The following is a 27,608-nucleotide window of genomic DNA, read 5'->3' on the forward strand; positions in this document are numbered from 1 at the left end:
CAATGCAAAGTATTGCGGTGAAGTTGCACTCGACCAATGAATTCCTATGATCGTAATCTCTGCATTGCGTTAACGCATATTCTGCACAAAAATATAAAGATCAACTGCTCTAATGCGTTGGACGCGTGCGATCGCAATACTATAGAATTTATGCTTAATGGACGCAATTTAACATATTTCATCAATGCAATCCAACATTGTTTAAGAACTTAGTACTATGATAACGTACATTTCTGCCCGTTATCACACCCCCAAATTTAAACAATGCTTGTCCTCAAGCATATGGTAAAGATTTCTTTAGCAAGTTAACCACAAAGTTCTTTCCCTAGATTTCTCAAGGATACTTCGTTCAAATCCTATATGCCAGAATTTCCTTAAGTCTTATTCAAGTCTCTTCCTAAAATATTTCTAAGACTTAGGGATTGCAAGCTTAACTTTCAAAAGGACTTTACTAAATTCTGGAACATCGCATGATTTATTTCAAAAAGAAAATTTTCCATCGGGGTGTCAAATGATTTATCCTTGCACAAAAATTTTCTTCATTGCTAGTTTTTTTTTCTGACCTTGTGCTGATCCGAGTGCTTTGCCTTCGTTTTGGCTTGCCCCAACGTGTGTCATGTGGACATCCAACTACAAGCAATGCACTCTTTCTCAAACTAAACTCATACCAATTTGGTAGTGGAGTTACGGTCATTGATTTATGCGTTGATTCTGGTGACTTACTTTCGTTTTGGCTTGCCCCCACGTGTGTCATGGGGACATCCAACTACGGGTAAGTTCCTTTCACAACTTAACTCTTATCAACATGGGTTTGTGTTGACAATGGAGTTATTATTCTCAAATTATATAATATATATATATATATATATATTCTTTTATAGAGATATAGCAAGGTCGAAAATAAATATCTCACCCCAAATTTAAAATACGGCAATGTCCTCATTGCCAAAAGAAATTAAAATAAGTCATGCGATGGTCATAGAATGCGTTGTAAAGGAAGTTTGAAAGAAAGCTAGTAAACCCCTAACTTCTAGAAATATTTCATGAGGTGACTATCTTAAGATTTAAGTTGACTCTAGTATATACGAAAGAGATAGAAACATATTTTTCATCATTGAAATCATACTTCGCAAAGAAACAACGTGCGGTAAACTACTAAAGTTATCTACTTGTGATATGATTGCGGTAATCAAGGAGGATGTAGTTATAAAACTTTGAAAAGTAAAATGCAATATGATAGCGCAAAATTTGAAATAAAGATAAGGAAGAGTACACCCTCAAATTTGGCGTTGTCGCCCGCATTGAGTATTGATGCATCCATCCTTGCGGCAATCTTTGCTCCTGTGGATTGCAGTGATGGAATGAGATCATTTGCTTCTTCGCAATCCTATGCCTTAATCCTTGTAAACAGACAAAGAGAGGGTCAAATGATTTTAAAACAAAATAACATTTTTTTTTAGAGAAATAAGTGAAATACTGATAATAGTAAAATGACGAAGAGTTAAATGTTCAAGAGTTGAGTAAGGGATAGTCCAGGTTTTTCAACTTTGCGGAGACTGTTTCTGGGCTGGAAATCTCCTCCGTAATATGCTTTTATCCATTCATTAACTTTAAATGTTCGACTGCCATCCTCGGTGATCAGTTCCACCACACCATGTGGAAATATTGCTTTGATTATGAAGGGTCCGGACCAACGCGATTTTAATTTTCTCGGGAAGAGCCGCAATCTTGAATTGAAGAGTAATACCTTTTGCCCGATTTGGAGGTTTCTAGCGCATATGCATTTATCATGCCAGCGCTTGGTGCGCTCTTTGTAAATCTTCGCATTCTCATATGCATTGACCCTCCATTCTTCTAGCTCGACCAACCACAGTTTTCGTGCTTTCCCTACTTTCTTCAAATCAAAATTCAGTTTCTTGACCGCCCACAATGCTTTATACTCCAACTCCAAAGGCAAATGACACACCTTACTGAATACCAACACATAGGGGGACATACCTATAGGTGTTTTAAATGTGGTCCGGTATGCCCACAACGCATCACCAAGCTTCATTGCCCAATCCTTCTGCAAAGGTTATACTACCTTCTCAAGTATCAATTTAATTTCACGATTGGACACTTCAGCTTAGCCATTTATTTGCAGGTGGTATGCGGTGGCCACCTTGTGGAGGATATTGTACTTGCGTAGCAGGTCCTTTATATTGTGGTTGAAAAAATGTGATCCTTCATCACTTATGATGGCATGGGGAGTGCCAAAACGAGTGAAAATATTTTTCTTGAGGAACTGGGAGACTACCGTTGCATCACTTGCGGCGCATGCAATTGCCTCTACCCACTTAGAAACGTAATCGATAGCCAATAAGATATAATNAATTGCCTCTACCCACTTAGAAACGTAATCGATAGCCAATAAGATATAATGCTTGCCATGCGAAGAAGGGAATGGTCCCATGAAGTCAATCCCTCAGACATCAAATAATTCCAGCTCCAAGATAATGTTCATTGGCATTGCGTTCTTCCATGAAATGCTACCGGTGCATTGACATCGATCACATTTCATTGCATAGTTAGCAGCATCCTTAAATAATGAAGGCCAAAAGAATTCACTTTGCAAAACTTTGGCTGCAGTACGTTGTCCTCCAAAGTGCCCTCCATATGGCGAATCGTGGCACTGTGACAATATGCGTTGTTGAGCAGCGTTTGGTAAGTATAATTGAATGATTTGGTCTGCACCTCTTTTATACAGATTTAGCTCATCCCAAGAATAATGTTTGCATTCATGCTTGAGCTTCTTCTGTTGATGGTTGTAATCTTCAGGAAATTGTTCACAAACCAAATAGTTAATGATGTCCGCATACCAAGGCAATTCTTCTATGTGGAACAGCTACTCGTCCGGAAACACGACACTTACTTCAGATTCATTGCGGTCAACCTCAGGATTTTCTAGTCTGGACAAGTGATCCGCAATTCGATTCTCTGTCCCCTTCCGATCAATTATCTCGATATCAAATTCTTGAAGGAGGAGGACCCATCTAATCAACCTCAGCTTTGCATCCTTCTTTGTCATCAAATATTTGATTGTCGAGTGATCAGTGTGAATGAGTACCTTGGTTCCCAATAAATATGCCTGAAATTTTTCCAATGCAAAAATCACAGCCAGGAGTTCTTTTTCAGTGGTGGTATAATTGATTTGAGCAGAGTTCAGAGTTTTACTCGCATATGCGATGGGGTGCAAAATAGTTTTCTTCTTTTGCACTAACATGGCTCCCATCGCATATCCGCTTGCGTCGCACATGATTTCAAACGGCAGTGTCCAATCTGGCGTAATCAATATGGGCCGGTAATCAGCGCATCTTTTAAAACTCGAAATGCATTGAGGCAATTGTTGTCTCGATGGGGACCGAGGTTGAACACAGGGATTGGATAAGTCAAATAAAAATTCCATAAGTGGTTTTCTACTTAAACCTAACAGATGTGAGTATAAAATCAATGAAGTGATGATTATGTTAACAAGCATGGAACATAAACAAAAAAACAATAAAGTGTGATTCGAGTATAAGAATGTGGTATGAGCACACAACACAACAGTGACTAAGAAAAGATTAAAAGAGAGGATGGAGCTGAGATAATTAATTCTCACTTCTTTGAACTTAATAACAAGTTAGCATTCATGTTCATAACCTTTTGGTTTCCACCTCTTAGTGAGTTAGCCACATAAATCATATCTCTATGATTGAATGCATAAGTTACTTAAACCGTAAGGAAGGTTGTGTTTATCTCTAAACATGTTTCTTACTTAGTTTAGCGAGATCCACAATCACTTGCTCTCTCGAGTAGTTGATTGTTACCACTTGACTCGATTAGCTAGATGGAACCAATAGTTGGATTTAAGCACACATTGACTTGATTAGCTAGATGGAACCAAGAGTTGGATTTAAGCACGCGCTAAACCAAATGAACTTCCACTTATCATTAAGCTCACCAAAATAAGGATTAATTCATCCCAACTCATTAATGATTTAGTTATTCATGGATAAATAAATAAAAGTGGGAGGAGAAGAAAATGAAATCATGATGTATATTAAGACATGAAGAAGATCGTTATAATGAAGGAGAAAATAAATAGAAATAAAAACAAGAAAGAACTAGAGTAAGGAAATGAATGGAGAAAATGATTATCGCTAGCGGCACTCACGTGCTTCCCCCGATCTAAGACAAACAGTCTGCTGTGCTCTAGATGGATGGAAAAGATGATGATCGCCAACACTCTTGTACTTCGCCTGACCTAAGATGAACAGTCTGTTGTGCTCTGGATGGATGGAGAAGAGCCTTTCTCAAGTCCCTCTTATTCGGCTACGATGGGGAGTTTCTGGGAATTCCCTCGAATTCTTGAAGCTAGAGGAATAACTGTACCCTCTGATTCTCCACAATGGAATGAGTCTCCCAAAATGGCATAAATGAATTTTCTTCTTTGAGAAGTGAAATATAAATAGAGCTGGGTGTGGGGACCATTTTTTCCACCCATGATCGTGCCAAGTGCATCAGGTGATTTTCGCATTCGTCTTTGTAGTTGTTGATTGTCCCCTCAGATGCGCTTGGCTCATATCTTCTTTGCGTGATTCACTTTGCCACATGACTTGGTCAAACATCTGCACTTCATGAAATGTTTGGCCACATTGTTTGTCTTTGGATCCAATGCATAACTCCTCTTTTCTTTCAATTTTCATTTATACTCCTGCATATTCAATGCATTAGTGACATAAATCTTGTATGAACTTTCTTTTGAACTTACTAAATGTATAAGAAGAATTTTTTCTCTATTCTCTTAAGATTTCAACGCATATATTCTCAATTACTTCTAAATATTTTAACTTTAAGAGAAACTAACTTGTATAAATACAAGTTATCAATAGGATTAACATATACCACATTTTTATCGGTGGACACGGAATTATTAAGTTCAACATATAGAAATTGTTCTTATAAAATCTTACATCACGTGAGACAAATACTTCTCCAGTTTCAAGATCATATAACATCCACCATTTCTTACCATATGGATATCCAACAAACACAGACTTTTGACATCGTGGAGCAAATTTATCCCCTTTTCTCGTTGATTATGAGCAAAACAAAGGTACCCAAAAAAAACGTAACACATCAAGCTTGGAGCAATGCCAAGTTGAATTTCAAACGGTGTTTCATTTTGCAATAAATCAAACAAGGTACAACTAATCAAATAAACTACACCTAAAACATATTCTTCTCAAAAGGTAATAGAAAGATTCCCTTCAAACATTAAAGCACGGGCCACATTAAGCATGTATTGATGTTTGCGCTTGTTAGGTCTTTAAATGATGTATGTTTTCTATGTTGATCCCCCATAATAGTATTGATCATTTTCTTTAATGCTAATTTTCTAGGTAAAATGGTCCCCAAGTTGTTTACGAGTCATTACAAGAAAATTGGGCCAAAAAGATTAAAAAAAATGACTAAGAAAATCAACTAAGTTGAAGAGAATAAGAAAATTACCAAAATGCCATCAACATCAAATATTGAGTAAATACCATTGAGCATCGAGTATCGAGTTTCACCATCAAGTTTCAGCATCACGGCCCTAGGAGAAGCATCAAGCAACGTTTGAAGACAAAACACTCACTTCTACTGCAAAACTCGATGCGTTGCAATGCTCCTCATAATGTTGCAACGCTTCAGATTTTGACGCAATTCATCCCATGCGCGCCTCTCGCAACATTGTGTCAGCGTCATGTCTCAAGCACAATGCTTCTTGGCTTTTTTTTGCGATTTAGCGTTGCAACACTGACCCCAGCGTCACCGCTACCCTGCAAGTATAAATAGTTTTCTTTCATTTTTGCTGAGAGAGGAAGCACGATTCCAATGGAGGCTCGAATTTCTCGCAGTATCAATTAGTCTCTATGGTAATTTTGTTTCCTACCTAGGTTAGATTTTGATATCTTTTGAATTGTAATCAATAACTTGTAATTCTTCATGAATTTATTTATGGATTTGTGAAGTAATTCAAATTTCAAGAGTTCTTGCAAATTCTTTTGAATTTTCTACTTTTCTTTATCATTTGCAATCTGATTTAAGCTTTCTTGAATCTAATTTTAATTCTTGAAGCATGTTGAATGATCTATATCTTAAACATGTTTAGTCTAGATGTTTGGTTTTGTCACATTCACTCATGATTGAATACGTAGCTTTTAATGTGTTCGATAGAATGTCTAACCAAGATCTTCAAGAGGCAATAATAATTGTGTGTTGAATGGCTATGCTAGGACACACTGATTACTAGATTTGAAGAAAATTTTGTTAATTGAGTAAGCTATCTTAGCAATTAATCGGTGCAATTGAATCCTAGAACTTAATGCACATGTTTTCTCTTCTATATGGCCGTTATCGAACCGAATAAAAGTAGAATCATATCATTGATTAGGGTTAGCGCTATCCTACCTTAATTGTTGATTGAGATGCTTTCTTGACTAGGTTATTGCTAGTTGTCTGCCTTTGTAGAGACTAGTTTAATCTAATTATGTAAGTAGTTGCGAGCTTAATCCAATTGTGAATTAAATTTGTAGAATTCAATGATAAGAATCGCAATGAACGTCTAGCTTGGATTAGAAGCAAGATTTTCCTAAATTTGGTTATAACTATCCTTTATCTTTTTATTTTTAGCATTGTTCTTGTTTTAATAAAAAAAAAAAAAAAAAAAAAAAAAAAAAAAAAAAACCCCATTTTATAGCTTTTATAGTTAAGCTTGGTTAACGAAAAGATTAAATAACATTTCCCTATGGATGGACCTCTTACTTTCACTTTAATTATGAGTTAGCTTAGGTTGTTGTTCAAGCTTTATAAATATTGTTTGTTTCGGGTTAGGTAGAACTAACGACATCTACTTAGCTCCGAGCAAAATGGCATCATTGCTGGGGAAATGGCTAACCATTTAATCTTCTTCTTAGCTAAATGGCACCAAAAATATTTCTTCTTTTTTGCGTCTACTTGTTTTAAGATGGCGAAGATGAACATCTATTACGCACTTCAAGCGATGTATGTGGACCATCGGAGAGCACAAGAGGTAAGCGAATTTAATGAGCTTAAGAGTGAAATAAATGAACTAACCTCTCTTGTTCAAGTTGTGCTTACTAAATAGATATAAGTTCCGTGTGGTCTTGAACACAGATACTACCCAATTTGGGAAAAGCCCGATTGAACTCCATCATCGATGTCATCTTTTTCTACCAATATAGGTAATTCTTCAGAAAATTTAGTTAATGAACTTTTTGGCTGCTCTTGTAAGTTTGTGCAAGAACATTCTTATCTTTCTCAAGAACCATTGAGTTTCCAGCAGAATGGGTTTTATTCCGGACATGAATTCAGAGTCAACATTCAAAATCTTTGTGACCTCATTGCCAGATTACCGATTCAGTTAGGAGAGTCTAGGAGTCTTGGGAAGATAAATCTTCTGAGAACACCGAGTTAAGCGATGGAGGAATTCACATCGATAATCTAGTAGACCCGACGATTCTTCAAAATTCCTATCAGTGTAAGACGTTGGATTTAAAAATGTGTGAACTTGCTAATGGCTTTTCTGATTGTGAGAAGGATTCAAATGAGTTTCACCTAGAGACTCAAGCCCCCACCAATTGAGGTCCATAAGACGCCTGAGCTTGCACACTCCATCCTTACATTGGAAAACCGTTCAGAGCCTTCCGTCGTCTGTGGCACTAAAGTCGATCTAGTTGAGGAGTTTCCTTGGACCGACAGTGAAGATGATGTTTATCCCACGCCATGTTCAGAATAAGTAAGTATGGATAAGTATGAGTCTGCACCACACCTTAAAGAATCTTAGGTAAAACAGTTAGAGGCCTCTAAGCCTACAACCATACTTTGTCCTGGTATTTCTTGCATCTTTGATATTTGCTCATGTTTTCCTTATGAGTCAGAGTTAGTTGTTGAGTCTTTTCTTTCTTTTGACTCTTGTGGGTCATTTGAGTCACTTGATTCTTTATTTTTTTTTTTTTCCTTTTTTACCAAATATAAGAAAATCCAAATTCAATCTGTCTGGTTCTCGAGAAGGTGAGTTCTCTTATAGCCCTTCCCAGCTATATAGATTCATCCAAGGGAGGATTGGAGAAGCATGAGAATTTTTATGTACCTTGAAAAGCATAAAAGATGGGTCGTATCGAGCAATCGGCGTTAAAAATTTTCCCTTCCTGGAGGTAGCCAGACATAAAAAATAAAACAACTTTTTCTTGTTTTTTTTTTTAGCTTTCTAGGTTTATAAAGTTTTAGACTAACCTTCTTGTTTCTCTCTCTCTCTCTCTCTATCTCTCTTTTTGTAGCTTTTCTTTTCTCTTTTTTGTAGGAACAACAAAATGAAAGAAAAAGAAAAAATTTGATGCAGGAAAAGAATAGAAAAAGAACAACAAGGAACAAACAAAGAAAAAATTTCTACCACCACCCATTGCGTGAACTCAGGGGAGTTTTCTGTTCTCTTTACTTTTTGTCTTCTCGCTCATTTCTCAGTTTTATAAACATTGAGGACAATGTTTAGTTTTTAAGTTGGGGGTAAGGGTACATTGCATGTTCTTAACATTTTTTTTAGGGTCATAAAAAAATGAGCCTTACAAATTTTTTTGCTCTATTATCTCTATTATCTTTGCATTTCTGGAACCTTTAAGTACCTAAGCTCGGGTTATGGGATTTTATGATCTTGATAAAATTTATCTTGATTAGGCTCTATTACATTTCTATGGCATTCTTTTTTATTCTCTTAAGAAATACATTATCATTATCTTGGCATTTTTCCTTTTATTGACTCATTTTTGCTTTCAATGTGTGATTCATTACATTGCATGTTCATTCATTCAAGAATAACATTCACTTTTTTTTTCATGATCTTTTGTTTTTCTCAAACTTTTGATTCTTATCAATGATCTTTGATGACACATTCTCTCAAGCAAAGATACAAATCAAATTTTAAACTTCTTAAAAAAAAATTCTTATAAAAATTTGAAACTCATTTTTTAGAAGAATCTTTCTTTTCCTTTTACCTTCATAAAAAATTGAATACTTAGTCTTTAGATTTATTTAGAACCTTTAAACTCTTAGAAACGTCATACCCACTTAATTTTCTTTGTTACTCCGATAAAACAAACTTTGGTCTAAGAACAACTATCTTGTTTTAGAGATAAGTCTAGACAAAGAGATAAAAAGAGGCCTAGTGTTTTAAGTAATTAAAAAAAAAAAAAAAAAAAAAATTGCTAGCACAATAGAGAGAGAAAGAGAGAGAGAGAGAGAGCACGAAGCTTGCTTTTGCATATTTATCTTAATCATCATTAACACGTGTGTGTGCATGGATAGAGGTGAAAAGGGCTATCTCCATCGTGTTAGTTAGGGCTCGCGAGAAACGAGCAATAAGTTCCCTGCGATGTGAGTGTGAAATTTATCCCTCTAGGTAAAAGAAATACCATTTACACTTTGTGTGTGTGAATCTAAAAGGCACCCTTGTCCTAGAATTTTTTGTCTTTTTTGCAAGATAGGTATACTTTAGACTGATAACCGGGACCATGTAGGGCAAAGAGGAATTGGGATATAGCCTTTCTACTAGTTTTGGCCTTTAAATAAACTAAAACTGAGTAGTCTTTTTTTTTATGGCTTTACAAGAAAAAGAAGTTTTCTTTTCAAAAAGAAGCTTCAATTCTTTGTTAGAAATATTTTAAAGGTTTAAATGCTTATTTGTATCATTCACTTGTTTGATTGTTGAAAAGAGAGATGAATCAAATTTTTTTAGTAAATCACATGAATATATTAACATTTTGAGTGAGTTCTCTGAATGAATGCACAATTGAAATCCATTTGTGCTTGAACGTATACATATTTCTAGTTTAAACTTGCTCGAGACGACTAAGAGTTAAGTTGGGGGTGTTTTGTTAGGTATTTAAAGGATGTATATTTTCTATGTTAATTCCTCTAAAATAGTGTTGATTATTTGTTTTTAATGCTAATTTTGTAGGTAAAATGGTCCTCAAGGCGTTTAGGAGCCATTACAAGAAAATTGGGCCAAAAAGATAAAAAAATGACCAAGAAAATCAACTAAGTTGAGAGAATAAGAAAATTACAAAAATGTCATTGAGCATCGAGTATTGAGTTTCACCATCAAATTTTAGCATAAATGTCATCGAGTAAATGCCATCGAGCATCGAGTATTGAGTTTCACCATCAAGTTTCAGCATCATGACCCTAGGAGAAGCATCGAGCAATGCTTAAAGAATACTCACTTCTGCTATAAAACTTGATGCGTTGCAACGCTCCCCACAACATTGCAACGCTCCATATTTTGACGCGATTCATCCCGCACGCGCCTCGCACAACATAGTGTCAACCTCCAGCATCACGTCTTTGAAGGATCTCTTATCAAATAGCACCTATGAGCGGAAGCAAGATCGTTCCAAATTCATTGTGACAGACATACCGCATTCACATACACACAGACAAGTTATGCATTTACTAACAAATTATGGCATGCTTTTCAAACTTAAACACAAAGGAACGAGAGACGTACCTCTTGAAGAACTTTTCTTCACTTAAACTCTAGCTCTCGTCAAGCCAGCAACTCTCGATGTCGCTGTGCAAGCCAAGTATATCGTCCACCAAATCTCGCTGTCGACTACCACCAAACGACCTTCAACACGAACAGGCAGCAAGAAGGACACAACCACTCAGTGACCTCGGTATTCTCGAAGTAAGAATCTAGGAGGTGTGGGCTCTGTTGGATTTGGTAGAGGAGAAAAGGAAACAACGATCATTTACTACGATCAAGTAAGTGGGAGAGAAGATATGTTTATTGCATAGACGGGTGCTTGATCGTTTAGCAAAAGGTGCACGATCGTTTAGTGAAACGTGGCTGATCGTTTAGACAATCATTTAGGTAAATCTCTCCGGCGCACAATCGCTTAGAAAAACTATACAATTGTTTAGGAAAATATGTGCATGTACACGATCATTTAGGACAACTTGAGCTATCGTGTGTGCTCTCGTTTACTAGATAATGGGTAGTGTACTAATTCGTGTAGTGATTATTCGATCTTTTTGCAAAATGAAAACTATTTTCATTTTATCCTTCAGTTACAAAAACTGAATGTAACCTCCCACTATCTCGTTCGGTTATGGAGAAAAACCACCAACAATTATCTTATAATTATTTAATTAAAATAAATATAATCATATTATATTTATAACTTATAGTTTAATATTACATCCATTATACAACATATAAACTATAGTCCTTTCTCCTCCACTAGATATAAATCATATTTATATCCTTTTCCTCCAATTAATGTATCTCATACATCATGTCAACTATATCATATATAATTGACCAGTTTAATCATTATCATATATAATCAAACTCTCTCTTGTCAATTTGAACATTTGAAACTGACCCAAAAAACTGATTTCTCAACTTGAATCCATTGAGCTACCAAGGGACCTTATGGACCTGTGGCTCGAAGCTAACGATACGTGAATAGCTGACTAAACTCTTTCACCACGAGATCCACCATCTGTTAACTGCCAAGCATTCCACTAAAGACCAACAACTGCACTCTTCTCACCACAGATATAATTTGTTGTCTATTGGATATAACCAATCAATAGTACGATAACCCTTCGCAGATGCTTGTAAGTTATAGTTGGGCCAATTTACCGTTTTGCCCCTTGTAGTTACATCTAACTTCTTAATACCACTGATCCCTCTAATGCACAATCATCAACATAGTTCTTACTATGGTGTGGACATCTCTCGGGCCATAAGAAGGTGTGTTGGCACCACATCTGTTCAAGCTCTGGAATTAGCCCTTAAGGAGCAATCTATGTACTTACCCCTACTTCGGGGAATGAGTGAATTCATCTGTGTGTAGTTGAGTTCCCAGCTCCTAAATCAGATGAATTCCTAAAGTGGTAGGTTTGAGTCGGAAATCTGGCCACTCGCACCCATGCAAATCAAAGGATCGCCCTCAAATGAAGAAGTTCTCAACTCACTCAGGATTGAGGTCATGTACTTATGGTCATCCTAGTGAAGTGAAGTCTCTGTCATGAACGACGTTATATAACGAGACGATAACACTTCGTGGTCCGGTCTTATACAAACTTTTTTGTATATGATGCCCCCGCTCGCATGTCTTCACATGAATGATCAGAATCAGACCATCTGTAGCAAGTCACAACACTTGTAACTATTCTACAAAGCGGGCCGCATCCGTAGCGTCACCAGGATAAGGTTTCCCTTCTATATCCATATACTACAGACCATTTTGGTTATCACTTAAGGCATGATCCACTTGTATGTCTCCACATACATGCTTAAGTTACAACGACAACTAGGGATCTTAGTTTATTAGTTTATGGTAAAGCAAATAAAACATCTCATGTTTCATAGATAATAGTGAAGAAAAATATCATATATTATTATATCACAAGCGTTTTTTTAATACAGTATTTACAAACTACAAGACTCAACGAGAGTTTAGGGCATCATCCCCAACAGTCTCAAGCACAACGTTTCTTGGTTTTTTTTTATTTAGCATTGCAACGCCTCACGATGCTACCCTACAAGTATAAATAGTTTTATTTCGTTTTTGTTGAGAAAGGAAGCACGATTTCAGTGGAGGCTGAAATTTCTCTCTATATCAATTAGTCTCTATGGTAATTTTGTTTCCTACTTAGGTTAGATTTTGATTTCTTTTTGAATTATAATCAATAACTTGTAATTATTCATGAATTTGTCTATAGATTTGTGAAGTAATTCAATCTTGTTTCTATTTCAAAAGTTCTTGCAAATTCTTTTGAGTTTTCTACTTTTCTTTATCATTTGCAATCTGATTTATGTTTTCTTGAATCTGATTTTAATTCTTGAAGCATGTTGAATGATCTATATTTTGAACATGTTTAGCCTAGATGCTTGGTTTTGTCACATTCACTCATGATTGAATACATTGCTTTTAATGTGTTCGATAGAATGTCTAGCCAAGATCTCCAAGAGGCAATAGTAATTGTGTGTTGAATGGCTATGCTAGGACGCACTAATTACTAGATTTGAAGAAAATTTGGTTAATTGAGTAAGCTATCTTAACAATTAATTGGCGCAATTGAATCCTATAACTTAATGCGCTTCTATATGGCCGCTATCGAACCGAATAGAGGTAGAATCATGTAGATTGATTAGGGTTAGCGCTATCCTACCTTAATTGTTGATTAGGACGCTCTCTTGACTAGGTTATTGCTAGTTGTCTGCCTTTGTAGAGACTAGTTTAATCAAGTTATGTAAGTAGTTACGAGCTTAATTCGATTGTGAATTAAATTTGTAGAATTCAATGATAAGAATCGCAGTGAACGTCTAACTTGGATTAGAAGTAAGATTGTCCTTAATTGGTTACAACTATCTTTTATCTTTTGAGTTTTAACATGTTAACTGAGGCCCGAAATGTTCATATTTCTTTGGCCCCTCTTTCGAAATACGCTACTCCATGAGCCCCGTAAGGAAAGGAGTACTTTGTCATTCCTCGATTCTCGGCACCATCGGGTCTGCTTCTTCCCAAACATCATCGTTATCTCAGCTCTCGCCATTTCAACCCATATCTAATGTAGCCCACAGCTCGCCCCAAACCCTACCCAGCTTTCCAGGCCATCCAATCTCTATCATTCTACTTTAGCTCCTGTCTCTTATACACATCTATTCCTCGATTCTCGGCACCATCGGGTCTGCTTCTTCCCAAACATCATCGTTATCTCAGCTCTCGCCATTTCAACCCATATCTAATGTCTGTCTCTTATACACATCTAGATGTGTATAAGAGACAGGCCGATGTCTGCCCTTTAGAGAAAGACGAAGGGGCTGTCATCCGATTGTTCCAGAAGAGTCTTACGGGCCCTGCACTGAAATGGTTTACGTCACTAGATCATTCTAAGTTAGCCTCGTTTGAGCAATTATCTCAAATGTTCATCGATCAGTACTCCTACAACTTAGATGTCAAACCAAAAAGATCTGATCTCGAGGCTCTAAGTCAGAAAGGTGATGAAAGTTTCAGTGCCTACGTAGGCAGGTGGAGGGCTGTCGCTGCCCAAATGCGAAAAAAACTCTTTGAAGAAGACTCCATCAACTAGTTAAGCTTGGTTAAGGAAAAGATTAAATAACATTTCCTTGTGGATCGACCTCTTACTTCCACTTTAACTATGAATAAGTTTAGGTTGCTGTTCGAGCTATTGTTTGTTTCAGATTAGGTAGAACTAATGACACCTACTTAGCTTCGCAGCGCTCTACTCTCTCATTTTGCTGTGGAGTTCCAACACATGAAGCTTGAAAAATAATGTCATTCTCATCAAAATAGTCACACATGCATTGAAATTCCTTCCCATTCTCACTCCTTACTATTTTAACAAATGTTTCAAACTGATGCTCAACCATAGCAAGGAAGGAATGAAATGATATAGAAACTTCAGTTTTATTTTTCAACAAATAAACCCAAAAAACTGTTGAAAAATCATCTACTATAGTAAAGAAAATAATGAGCACCATAAGAAGATGGTGTGTTGGTATATGGACCCTATAAATCACAATGAATAAGTTCAAATATACGATTGGCTTTGCTATCACTAACAGAAAAACTATCATGAGTTTGTTTAGCCTGAGTACATGTGACACATGCTATTGAGCTTCCAATTTACTTTTGCAGAAGCCCAAATGAAGTAAATTACCTGTAAGGAAGAAGCTAAGAAAAAGGCTTGAGGTGTGATCCTTGTAAAGACACATTGCAGAAAAACTCACACACGTTGAAGGTAAAATTTTATTCTTTTTCCTTCTCAAATCGTTTCAATTTACAATGAAAACAAAATTCTCCCGATTCACAAAATTCTCTCTAATGCTAATCACTCATAGATGAAAATTTTTTTGCATGCGTGTGAAGAATGAAGAAGATGAAGGAAAAATAAGAAGAAGAAGCTAGAGTGGTTCGGCAACTATGGCCTACGTCCACTGTGAAACAGGAGCAATCTTTTGTATGGTTATTTGAAGGAGATTACAAAATCACATATAAGTATTTCTAACTCTAATTTCACTCTTAGCTCTTTTAATTTCATTTTGAGCTTTATATAGATGAAGAGTGAATTACCTACAATAGTTAGTTGAAAATTTATCTTTTTACATGATTGCTTTCAGACAGTCGAATATATCTTTTAACTTTAACAATCCCCACCTTAAAAGCATATGTAAGTAAAGATTGCTCCATTTATGATGTTGTTTACCTTTTTTCAGGTACGTAGATGCCTATTAGTTTAAGACATTTATGGAATTTGAGCTGGGATATGGGCTTTGTTAAAATGTCTGCTGCATTATCATTAGTATGAACATTTTCGACTTTGATTTTATCATCTTCTATCTAATTTCTATAAAATGGTATTTTACATCTATGTGCTTTGTTCTGTTGTGAAATTGAGAATTCTTTTTTATAGATGAATGTTGCTTTGGTTGTCACATAAGATCGTAACACTGTCCTGATTTATGCCAAAGTCTCATGATAAACCTTTTATCTACAATGCTTCTTTGATTGCCTCAGATAAATCTATAAATTCTATTGCTTCTGTTGTTGATAAGGCAATAATAGATTGAAGATGGCCTTTCAACTCAATAGATTTTTGCTCAAAAGGAAGAGATATCCTGATAGTGACCTTCTTTTATCTAAATCACCTGCATAGTCTACATCGACATAGTCAATTAGCATGGGATTAGTAGATTTACACTTTGTTCAGAGAAGTTTGGCATTTTTAGTGCCCTTTAGGTATTTGAGAATCCAATTAGTAGCTTCCCAGTGTTTTCTCCTAGGATTGGCCATGAAACGGCTGACTAGGCTAGCTCCATAGGCTATGTCTAGTCTGGTTGAGATCATCAAATACATCAGACTTCCCACTCCTTAGGAATAAAAGACTTTGAACATGTAGTATTGAGTGTTCAACTTCATATTCTTTAGGTGAGTTAGTTGTAAAAATTTTGAAGTGATAGGCTATTAGTGTGGTAACTGGCTTTGCCCCTTCTTTGTTGAATCTCTTCAAAACTTTCTCACAATAGCTGTGTTGGCTAATTGATATTTCATCCTTGTTTCTATTTCTAACAATTTCAACCCCAAGTATCTTCTTGGATCCTCCCAAGTCTATCTTTTCAAATTCTCTCTTTAGCATAGCTTTAACTTTGCTTAGTTCACTTTTGAAGCTCCCTACAAGGAGCATGTCATCTAAGTAGACTTTACCTTTAAAAGAATTTGAACTAATATAGACATAACTATCATAGTTGCTTCTCAAGAATCCAATCTTTAGGATGAAATCATCGAATCTCTGGTACTAACACCTAGGAGCTTGTTTTAACCGATAGATTGACTTATTTAGTTGACCAATTAGATATTCATCACCTTGTTTAATGTAGCCTATGAAGGGATTGGAATTCCTATAGTGGAAGCGTGCGAATGAGGATGTCTTAGAATCCGTTTTACAAAAACTTAATTAAACAGAGGAGATAGAAACAGGAAAAACATACACCCTTAAGCAGGCATCTACTGTAATTTTAGAGAGGAAAAGAGAGATCGAATACTAATCTTGAAAAAACTCGTTTTAAGAAACTTAATTACACAGAGGAGATCACGATCAATGAATATACTCCTTTCCTTGTTTAATGTAGCCTATAACGAGATTTGATTCCTACGGTGGAAGCATACGAACACCAATGTCTTAGAAACTCGTTTTAAGAAACTTAATTACACAGAGGAGACGGAAACAGGAAAAAGATACACCCTTAAGCATGCATCTACTGTAATTTTAAAGAGGAAAAGGGAGATCAAATACTAAACCTTGAAGAATCATTCTTCTCGCTTCCTCTCTAGTGAGATCACGATTAGTGAATATACTCTTCTCCAACCTAAACACCGCGAACACAGTAGCCCAACGAACTTGCCAAGGACACTACCATAAGAAGACTTCCTTGTTATTCTTAAGGTGAGAGTCATAGGAAAGTTAAGTGTGCTTCCAATGAATTAATTTTGGTGTAAGGGAGGAGATCAATCTAAAGAGAATTTTCACATCAAGAAGATGAAGAGTGAGAGAGTCACCCTCTCAAAATTTTTACGGGAAAAAAAAATCTTTACCAAAAGCAAACTTCCTTCAAATGTGATATAGAAATGAGTCATATAATAACTCCTTCACCATTCAAATTAACTTCTTTGGGAGTTATAATTTTAATTTCAAATTCAAATTTAAATTTAATTATATCAACTATTGATATAATTAAATTGAAACTATATATTATATCTGTATAATATATAACCTATAATTTATTATATCTCATATAATATAACCTATAGTTTATTATCTCTCATATAACCTATATAAGTCAATCTATAGTCAATCTATCGGTTGAGTTGATATATAACCTATATAACATATATAAATTATTGAGTGTATTTGGTATGTGATAAAAGTAGAGAGTTGAGTTGAGTTGGTAATTATTATCTGGAGAGTTAAATTATCTGGGGAGTTAAATTGTCTGTGTTTGTTTGCAGAGTTGAGTTGAGTTGGTACTTATTATCTGTGTTTATTGTGCAGAGTTGAGTTGAGTTGATTTGGAGAATCTGATGCAGTTTTTTTGTGAATGAAATTAGTTCTATTTTTTTCTGTTTGTTTTTTATTTCATTCTTTTATTTTTTAATTTTATTCTTTGCTATTGTTGATTAATTTTCAAATATACACGTATTTTCTCAAATCATTTATAACATAAACTGGACAATCTCAATTTTTTTTCTCAATTTGTAGAACATAATAGATTATTTTTCATATATTCTTTTCAAAAACTGTAATAATTCTAATTCTCTTCAATCAGTAAAACATACCAACAAAATATATTTCATATTGTTGCTCAATTAATTGATATATTGTATATTGTATGTATATATATTGAATGTTTGTATATATATTGAAGGTAATTATCCCAATTACTAATTGGTATATTGTATGTATATATTGAATCTTGCTGACTTAACTTTATTATTTCACATATCATACAGTTTATTTTTATATAATATGAATAGTATATTTGGAATTGAAATTGTATATAGGATAATTACCTTTCATTTGATTATGATGGGTGAGAATGTGATGTAATACATTAACATTTTTCATAAGATCACAAAAATAATATGAACCGACCGAACATGTGGCCGTTTCCAAAAAAAATCACAAAATATATGTTATTTTCGATACTTATAATATTAGTTATATTTACAAACACAAAAATTACATGTCATGACGTATGCAAAAGTTATCATTCTTTTCGACATGACAGTCCATTGTCCATTTGCTGTTATCCAAAAGAACTATAAACAAAATATAGGGGTGTGGTCAGTTTACATGTTTCTTCCTAATAGACGGAGGCAGTACCTCTTCCGTGCGTGTTCTGGTACTGCAAGGAAGCAATCTGTCTTCTGAATGTCTGTGACAACAAGGTCAATAAGGGTGACCTGATCATCCTCATCCAGGCCATCAATGTTGTATATGGCATTTACTACTTCCTTTTGACGCTCGAACTCCAGCTTATACTTCTTCTTTTGCCACGATGCAAGTCTACCCATGTGTGTGCTCTGCATTTCAACAGTCGATCTCATGATGTCGATCATTTCAGCTTGGAATGATGGCCTCTTCCTCTTACTGCCTTGAGATGACTTGGCAGGTACACTCGCTCTACCTGTAGATTGCTCTGCTGGCTCTTCATCTATTTCATCTTGATTTAATGGTGATTCTGTCTGGCAAACCTCAGGGGTGTGACAGTCATGTGATCCAAGTCGAATCTCATCTTCAAACTCTCTAAATGCATTCGTCGCCATCATGTATGTCCTCACTTGATTGCCCTACTGCTCTGTCTTTCCCAAATACGGTGGAAAGGTCATCGTAATGTGGGAATGGCTTGTTCTACATCCCTTTCGCATTGGGATGACTTTGCATTGATACACATATACATTATTAATATTTATATTATAACATGTATCTATACATTTTTTTTCTAGAATCTTACCCAAACCCAAAGATCGAAAATCTCCCCCTCGACCTAGACACATTTGAACTCTTCGTTCCAGCCGAACCCCGACTAACTTAACATCTCTGATACTGCATTGTATTGTTTCTTCATACTCCTCACCTTGCACTCAATGGTGTTCTGATTCAGTGCGCACCCGGGCACTTTCTCATGCAGAATTCGCTCCAAGTGTTGTAGGCATCCTAGTCGAAACGTCCCATTGTCGAACCTCCAACCGTTCTCCACCAAATATAATAGAGCTTCCACCAACTTAGCGTCCTCCAACTTCAACCATACGTGTTTAGACCTCTTACCATTAGCTGCCATTATGCTGCATGCATACGTTTGTTGAATGAAAAGATGCTATAAATTAAATACATGCACAAACAAAGGATAAACAATTGAAATTATATGTTCCAATTTAACTTGTTCACACAGAGTCTTGGCACAAAACATTTTCACGACATACTTGGAATGTTCCATAATTAAATTCCATTCAGTAGTAAAAGAAAAGTAAGCAGTGAACATTGAATAATCAGGCTCTTTGCCATTGAGTAAACATTTTGACTGTTAAGTCATCCCTAAACTTGATCCATTCCTCCAATGATTCAACAAATTCAATATGATCCCCATCAAGACCAACTGATGCAGAATTCTCTTCATCGGGCACATTAAGCATTGTACCGATTCCCATCTCCCTTGTGATTAAGTTGTGAATAAGGCAACATGCAGTTATTGTTCGACATTGGACTTGTATTGGGTAGAATGATTTTCTCCTAAGAATAGCCCACTGCCCCTTTAGCAACCAAACGCTCGCTCGATAACGTTCCTTGCTGAAGAATGTTTCATGTTTAAAAATTCTCTTGCAGTTTGATGTGTTTCCTGCTCCACGCCAATCGGAGAGATGGTATCGTTCCCCTCTGTACGGTGCCAAGAATCCTTCAGCGTTGGGGTATCCAGCATCACATAGGTAATAATATCCTATACACGTTTCGAAATGTCATGCACATGTGTTGTGGCATGTACGCATGTTTAAATAACGTATACGGTTATTATAATATCCTTTGGAACCCTCAATCCATATGGTCACGAAACCGCATCTCTAAGAACCCTCCCCATTTTGATCACACACCGCAAGAACGTTTGTGGCAATCTCTCCCTTTCTCGTCCTATATCGAGGTCGATCGACGACACTAACATTCACTTTAATGTATGTGTCGTCTAGCGCACCTAGACAATTCTGTTTCTCTCAAGTGATCAGAATGAATTAAAAAAAAAAAATCTATCGTTGCATGCATATTTATGACGTATTCATGTAAAAAACTGAGTACTTTTTGTACCTGAAACCACTTCCATCTTCCATCGGTGCATGTATTTGTGATCGGTTCTGGTTTTCTTAACAAAACAGTGTGAAGTTGTAAGACTGTCCTAAGAACTGCGTTGAAATATCTCGAAACTGTCTCACCAGACCCTGCGTACCACTCGATTCTTGACATCGTGTGCAAGAATGTGTAGGAATATCACAACCATCTCTTTAACATCCAACATCTTATTGGTTCCAAACAACCAGTCGACCGTAGCATATTACATAGAATCGTAAAGGTACGTCTATCCATTCGGGTGCTTTCACGACATGCCAAGTCACTCTCGTAAATTAGGCGAAAGAAGGTCAACTGCCTAATGCAGTGCCTAACATATGTCGGTTGTCTCTCTATCCTTCGGTAGTGGTTCAATAACGTGGTTAGTGTTATGAACAACTGTATTTGAGAGTGCGAAATAATTCTCATGATCGAAAAGAGGTCTTCAACGGTATCCATCTTTATAGGGAAAGGGATACACAAGTTATTCCTGAAAGGGTAAGGTATTTGGCGAATTATGTTTCATGATTAAGAAAGAATAGCAAATGATGTCAAGCGTCGGTATTGGGCATATTGGGTTATAGTTTAGATTTATGGTGTTATTTTCCAATGTACCTATAATAATCTAAAAATACATGTTTTCAAGGGCTTAGTGGGTTTTTTTCCTAAGGGTAGGGTTGAGGGTATTTTAGTTAAGTCTTTTTAAGAGCCTAGTGGGTTCTTTTTTTCTCTCTCTCTCTTTCTTATTCTTCTTATTTTTTTCCCTAGATTGGTTTATGAACAATTTGCATCAGCTTCTAAAAACTTGTCATACTCCTAGTTCCTAGGACAACAAATTTTCATCGAAAGCTATGTTAAAATGATGTATATAGAAAAAAATATGCATTTTTCCATACTTTCAAAACTTGGTGAACCAATTGTATGAATATTGGTGTGCAATATATTTTTTTTAATTCATATGTCATCGATTAGAAACTATATTTTCCAAAATTAATACTAAAATTAATACCATCGTTTAATTACAATTACATAATTTAAAAAAAATCAATTTTGATTGTGAAACGATAGTAAGACATACTAAAATTAATCCTGAAACTAGCTTGATAATAACACACCAAAATGTATAGAATATGTTCTTATTGAAGCTGAAAAAAGTTTAATTTTGAATGTTAATTTGAATGTCATTAATTAAAGAGTGAAATTAATTTGAATGTTAGTTGAAAGTAAGTAGCAGCCACATTGGTAGTAAAGTCAAGTACATACAAATAGTAAAGTCAAGTAAATAGAAATTAAAAAAAAAAACAATGAGGATCTCGTTCATGAAGATCCTCATGAGCGAGATCCTCATTGTTTTTCAAAAAAATTACATAACAGTACTATTTCGCCCATAATTCCAAAAAATTTGAGAAGTATCAGATTAAAAAATATAATGTCGCCAACCATTAATAAAAAAATTTGTGAACTAGTATTCCCAAAAAAATGGGACCAACAATTAACAAATAACATATTTTCATAAAAAATAAAATAAAAAAAAATAAGTCCTAAAAAAAGGAGATACTCTGAACCTCAAAATAACAAACCTCCTCAAACTAATTAGGAATGATTTGTGCAATTAGTTTGGACCCTACAAGAAACACAAAATAATGATAGTTAGATTAGAAATAAAATAAAATAAATTGAACTAAGGAGTAACCAACAAAAAAATAAATTAAACTAGAGTAACCAACAAAAGCATACCTTTTTTAAGGTTTAACACCCATAGTGGAGAAAGATAGTGGAAATATAAAAAGTATGAGTAGGAAGTCATCTATAAATAGAAGAGGGAGAAAGAAGTGGTAGTTGGAGAGAGTTGAGTGCATTGGAGAAAGAAGTGGTTGTTGGAGAGAGTTAGGTGCATTTATTAAAGAGTGAAATTAATTTGAATGTTAGTTGAAAGTAAGTAGCAGCCATGTTGGTAGTAAAGTCAAGTAAATACAAATAGTAAAATCAAGTAAATAGAAATAACATATTTCCATAAAAAAAAAATGAGGATCTCGCTCATGAGGAGGATCTCGCTCATGAGGATCTTCATGAGCAAGATCCTCCTCATGAGCGAGATCCTTATTTCTAGCGAGATTTCTTCTAGAGCGAGATCTTCATCACAAAATTAGTGAGATTCAGCCCACATTTCTAGCAAGATTTCCTTCTAGAGCGAGATCCTCATCACAAAATTAGTGAGATTCAGCCCACATTTCTAGCGAGATTTCCTTCTAGAGCGAGATCCTCATCACAAAATTAGCGAGATTCAGCCCACATTTCTAGCGAGATTTCCTTCTAGAGCGAGATCCTCATCACAAAAGTAACGAGATTCAGCCCACATTTCTAGCAAGATTTCCTTCTAAAGCGAGATTCTCATTACAAAATTAGCGAGATTTCACTTGTCGAGGGTTGAAGTTTTGACTTATGTATGTCGAAATTTCAACCTTCGACAACCCTTTATACATATTGTTTCCAAGTTTTTCTTTGTTTTTCGAGTTATGTATGTTGAAACTTCAACCTTCGACAATCCTAATATACATATTGTTTCCAAGTTTTTCTTTGTTTGTTGAGTTCTCAACGTTCGACCTCTACATTAATCGAATTCTCAACCCTTGACTTCTAGCAAAACAACAATATTTCTCTAATATAAAAGGTCTAATATTTCTCTAATATAATAAGTTTTGAAAATAACCATATTAATATAAAAGGTCCTAGTTTTGAGGGGATAAAAAAAGGAGAGTTTTGGGTGGGTAAAAAAGGGGATTTTAATAACCCATAGGTTTTCTTTATGGGCTTAACAAACATGGGTAATATATATCCACCCAACTTAATAATTCATACCCATTTATCAAACACCTTCTTAACTTTTTTGCTTCAATCTTCCAAGCATGATATGCTCTCCATGCAGCATTCTTCATTCCATGCTGCATGGAGAGTTAAATTATTATCTGAGTTGGTAATATGAGTAATATTCATATTAATTTTAATCTATAGTTTCTATATAAATAATATTCATATAATTAATATTTGAATCATATTCAAGTATTTATTTCTCATTAAACTTTATATTATAATGTATCGACATACATTATACTTCATAATGTATCAACATATATTATATTAATTGTATCTCGTACAATTAATTCTCTTTAACTAATTTGAACAATTCAAATTAATCCAAAAATTAATTTGATTCTCATAAACCTTATTAAGCTAACAATGGGACTTTATAGACCTATCGATTGAAGCTCCAATGATACGAGATTAATTGATTAAACTCTTTAATCAAATTAATCAATATTCATTAACTATTGGTCACTCCAGTAAAGACCGACAGCTGCACTCTTTGCATTGTAGATATATTTCTATGTCCATTAGATATAACCAATCAATAGCGCGTTGACCTTTCACAAATTTCTCATAAGTACAGTTGGGTCAAAATTATTGTTTTACCCTATAGTTACTTCTAACTTCTTAAGTACCACTGATCCATTTAATGAACAATGATTCATAGTCCAACTATAACTAGACTCATCTTTGGCCAGTGAGAGGATGAGGGTTCTTATTGTTTAAGACCCGGAATTAGCCCTTCAGAGAGCAATTCATGTACTTGCCTTAACAAAGGGAATGAGTGAATTTCATCTTGTGTAGTTAAGTTCTCAGTTCCCCACTCGGACAAATCCCCAAAATGGTAGGCATATTGAGTCGACGAATCTGGTCACTCTTACCCATGAAAATCAAAGGATCGCCCTCATAAGCAGAGTTACAACTCACTCAAGATTAAGGTTAAGTCACGTATGGTCATCCTAGTGAAATATAAGTCTCTTTAAGTAACGACGTTATAAAGAGAGACTAATCATTTTGTGGTTCAGTCTTATAAAAACTCTTTGTATAGGAAGCTTACTCAATGTCTCCACATGACTGATCAGGACCAGATCATTTGCTATACTTTACAACAATTGTAGCAATTACAAAATAAGATGTATCCATAGTGTCACAAGGATAAGGCACTCAATCTTATCCACATAAACTACAGACCATTTAGGTTATTACTTAAACATGATCCACCTATATGTCACCACATACATGTTTAAGCTATATAAAATAACCTAGAATCTTAGTTTATTAGATTGAGTTAATGCACATATAAAATAACAATTATTTTATTAATAACAATTTGTTTATAAGTTTACAAACTACAAGAATATAAGAGATTTAGGACACCGGTCCCACCTATCTCTCACTTGTCCTAAAGCTAGTAGAGTGGAGTGTACAATACAAACAAAGTACACAATACAATTTACTAGGGCATACATTATACTCTAGTGACATCTCCCACTTGCCCTAGACAATATGCCGCAAATCCTGTAGACCCAGACTTTCTAAATGACCCTTAAACACTTTAGTCGTGATAACCTTCATAAACCGATCAACAATGTTGTGCTCCAAAGCTATCTTCATGACTATCACGTCACCTCATTGCACAATCTCTCGGATCAAATGATATTTCCTTTCAATGTGTTTGCCTCTTTTATGACTTCTAGGTTCCTTAGAATTTGCCACAACACCACTATTATCACAATAAAATGTGATGGGCAAAGACATATTTGGAACAACTTCCAAATCAGTAAGGAACTTCCTTAGCCAAACAACTTCCTTAGTAGCTTCACAAGAAACTATATATTCAGCGTCTATTGTGAAGTCTGCGATGCATCCTTGCTTGATTCTTCACCAGACTATAACTCCTCCGTTAAGAGTAAAAACTGACATTGTTGTCAATTTCCTAAAATTCCTATCAGTTTAAAATTCAGAGTCCATGTTGCTGGAGTTGAAATTCAACATACTGAAGCTATTAGGATCCTAAACACTCTAACTACATCAATTTTAGTGGATTAACATGCATGTTCATGGTTATATCAAAAATAGGGTTTCAAGAATACAACCTTTGGTGAAATCACTTGATTTCTCCAAGTATCCTTGAATTTATTCTTCAATATTTGAAGTAGACCACCAAAAGAGCCTTCTCTTCTATTCTCAGGCCTTAGATTGGATTGTGAGATCCAAATTGAGAGAGATTTTAGGATGATTGTGAGAGTTGAAGAAAGGAAAATGATTTTGACAAAATGTCCCTTTTTTTTTTTTTTTTCAGGTTGCATGAAACATTTTCCTTCAAATAAACCTTTATTTATTCAACTATAACATGCAACTAAGTTAATGAAGGAGATTGACACTCAATCTTCCACTCAATTGAGTGGATTAAGTGTAGGATAAAATGGAAAAAGTGGGAAAACCCCACTTTCCATTTTAAAACAATTTTTTTAATTTAATTTTAACTTTCAAATAAAATCAAATTAAAATAAAAAAAACTTAATTTCTGAATTTTAAATTTCAAATTCAAAATTATTTAAAATACTTTAATTTATATTTAAAATAAACAAATTTAATTAACTAAATAATTTAATATCAAATATTAAATTAATTGAAAACCTAATCCAAAACATGAATCCTTATTCATGCAATTAATATTTAAATCTCATTTAAGTATTTTCAAACTCTCCAAAAACCATTTAATTCGTTAATTAAATGCTTGATTATATCGAATATAATAATCAAAACCCTAAATTGAATTTGAACATTTCAAATTCTCTCAACACGCTATTCTAAGGTTTAATCCTTTTACGAGCTAGTAGAGGTACCTAATAGATCTATAGATCATGAGTTCCAATAATTTGAGGTCAATTGGTTAAACTCTTCAAACCGAATTAATCAATATTTGTTAACTACTGAAATACTCCATTATAGCTCAATAGTTGCACTCTTCTCACTGTAGATATATTTCATCCATTTAATTTAATCATAATCAGTAAGTCAATCCTTCACAAATTGTTCGTATTTACAGTTATGTCAAACTACCATTTTTCCCCTACAATACTTCTTGCTCTTAAGTCTCCATTGGTCCTCTAATGAACAATTGGTTTATGGTCCGACGAATAAACCGAGTTCCTCTTAGTTATAAAGAGGGCAGGGCTCTTTTGTTCAAGACCAGAAGTCAATACTTATTTAATGTGTTCGATAGAATGTCTAGCCAAGATCAACAAGAGGCAATAGTAATTGTGTGTTTAATGGCTATCCTAGGATGCATTAATTACTAGATTTGAAGAAAATTCAGTTAATTGAGTAAGTTATCTTAACAATTAATCGGTGCAATTGAATCCTAGAACTTAATACGTGTGTTTTCTCTTCTATATGGTCGCTATCAAATCCAATAGAGGTAGAAGCATGTAGATTGATTAGGGGTTAGGGCTATCCTACCTTAATAGTTGATTAGGACGCTTTCTTGACTAGGTTAATGCTAGTTGTCTGCCTTTGTAGAGACTAGTTTAATCTAGTTAAGTAAGTAGTTGCGAGCTTAATTCGATTGTGAATTAAATTTGTAGAATTAAATGATAAGAATTGTATTGAACATCTAACCTGGATTAGAAGCAAGATTGTTCTAAATTTGGTTACAACTATCCTTTATCTTTTGATTTTTAGTATGTTTCTTGTCTTAATAAAAACCCCTGTTTTATAGCTTTCATAGTTAAGCTTGGTTAAAGAAAAGATTAAATAACATTTCCTCGTGGATCGACCTCTTATTTCCACTTTAACTACAAGTTAGTTTAGGTTATTGTTCGAGCTTTAAAAATATTGTTTGTTTCGGGTTAGGTAGAACTAACGACACCTACTTAGCTCTGAACAAAATGGCACCGCAGTCGGGGAATGGCTAACCATTTAATCTTTTTCTTAGCTAAACTTGACTAGCAAACTTTAAAAACACCAAAAATATTATCTTCTTTTTGTGTCTACTTGTTTTAATATGGCGAAGATGAACATCTATTATGCATTTCAAGCGATGTATGTGGACCATCGGAGAGGATAAGAGGTAAGCGAATTGAATGAGCTTAAGAGTGAAATAAATGAACTAACCTCTCTTGTTCAAGTTGTGCTTACTGAACAGATATAAGTTTCGTGTGGTCCTAAACATAATATCATGATCTTGGCATTTTTTCCTTCTAAATGGCTTATTTTTGCTTTCAACGCATGATTCATTTCTAAGTATGTTCATT

General features: G+C 34.9%; 1 protein-coding gene across 1 annotated transcript; it reads right to left on the reverse strand.

Annotated features, from left to right (window-relative positions):
* Positions 1-19,661: 19,661 nt before the first annotated feature.
* LOC120075895 lies at positions 19,662-20,622 on the reverse strand. The gene is made up of 3 exons (XM_039029638.1): positions 20,467-20,622; positions 20,237-20,366; positions 19,662-20,107 (listed from the first exon to the last, which is right to left on the reverse strand). Exons 1-3 carry the CDS (start codon positions 20,620-20,622, stop codon positions 19,662-19,664), a joined length of 732 nt encoding a protein of 243 aa, XP_038885566.1.
* Positions 20,623-27,608: the final 6,986 nt, after the last annotated feature.

This window comes from Benincasa hispida, chromosome 1 (assembly GCF_009727055.1).
Source record: "Benincasa hispida cultivar B227 chromosome 1, ASM972705v1, whole genome shotgun sequence".
In the NCBI taxonomy this organism is placed as follows: Eukaryota; Viridiplantae; Streptophyta; class Magnoliopsida; order Cucurbitales; family Cucurbitaceae; genus Benincasa; species Benincasa hispida.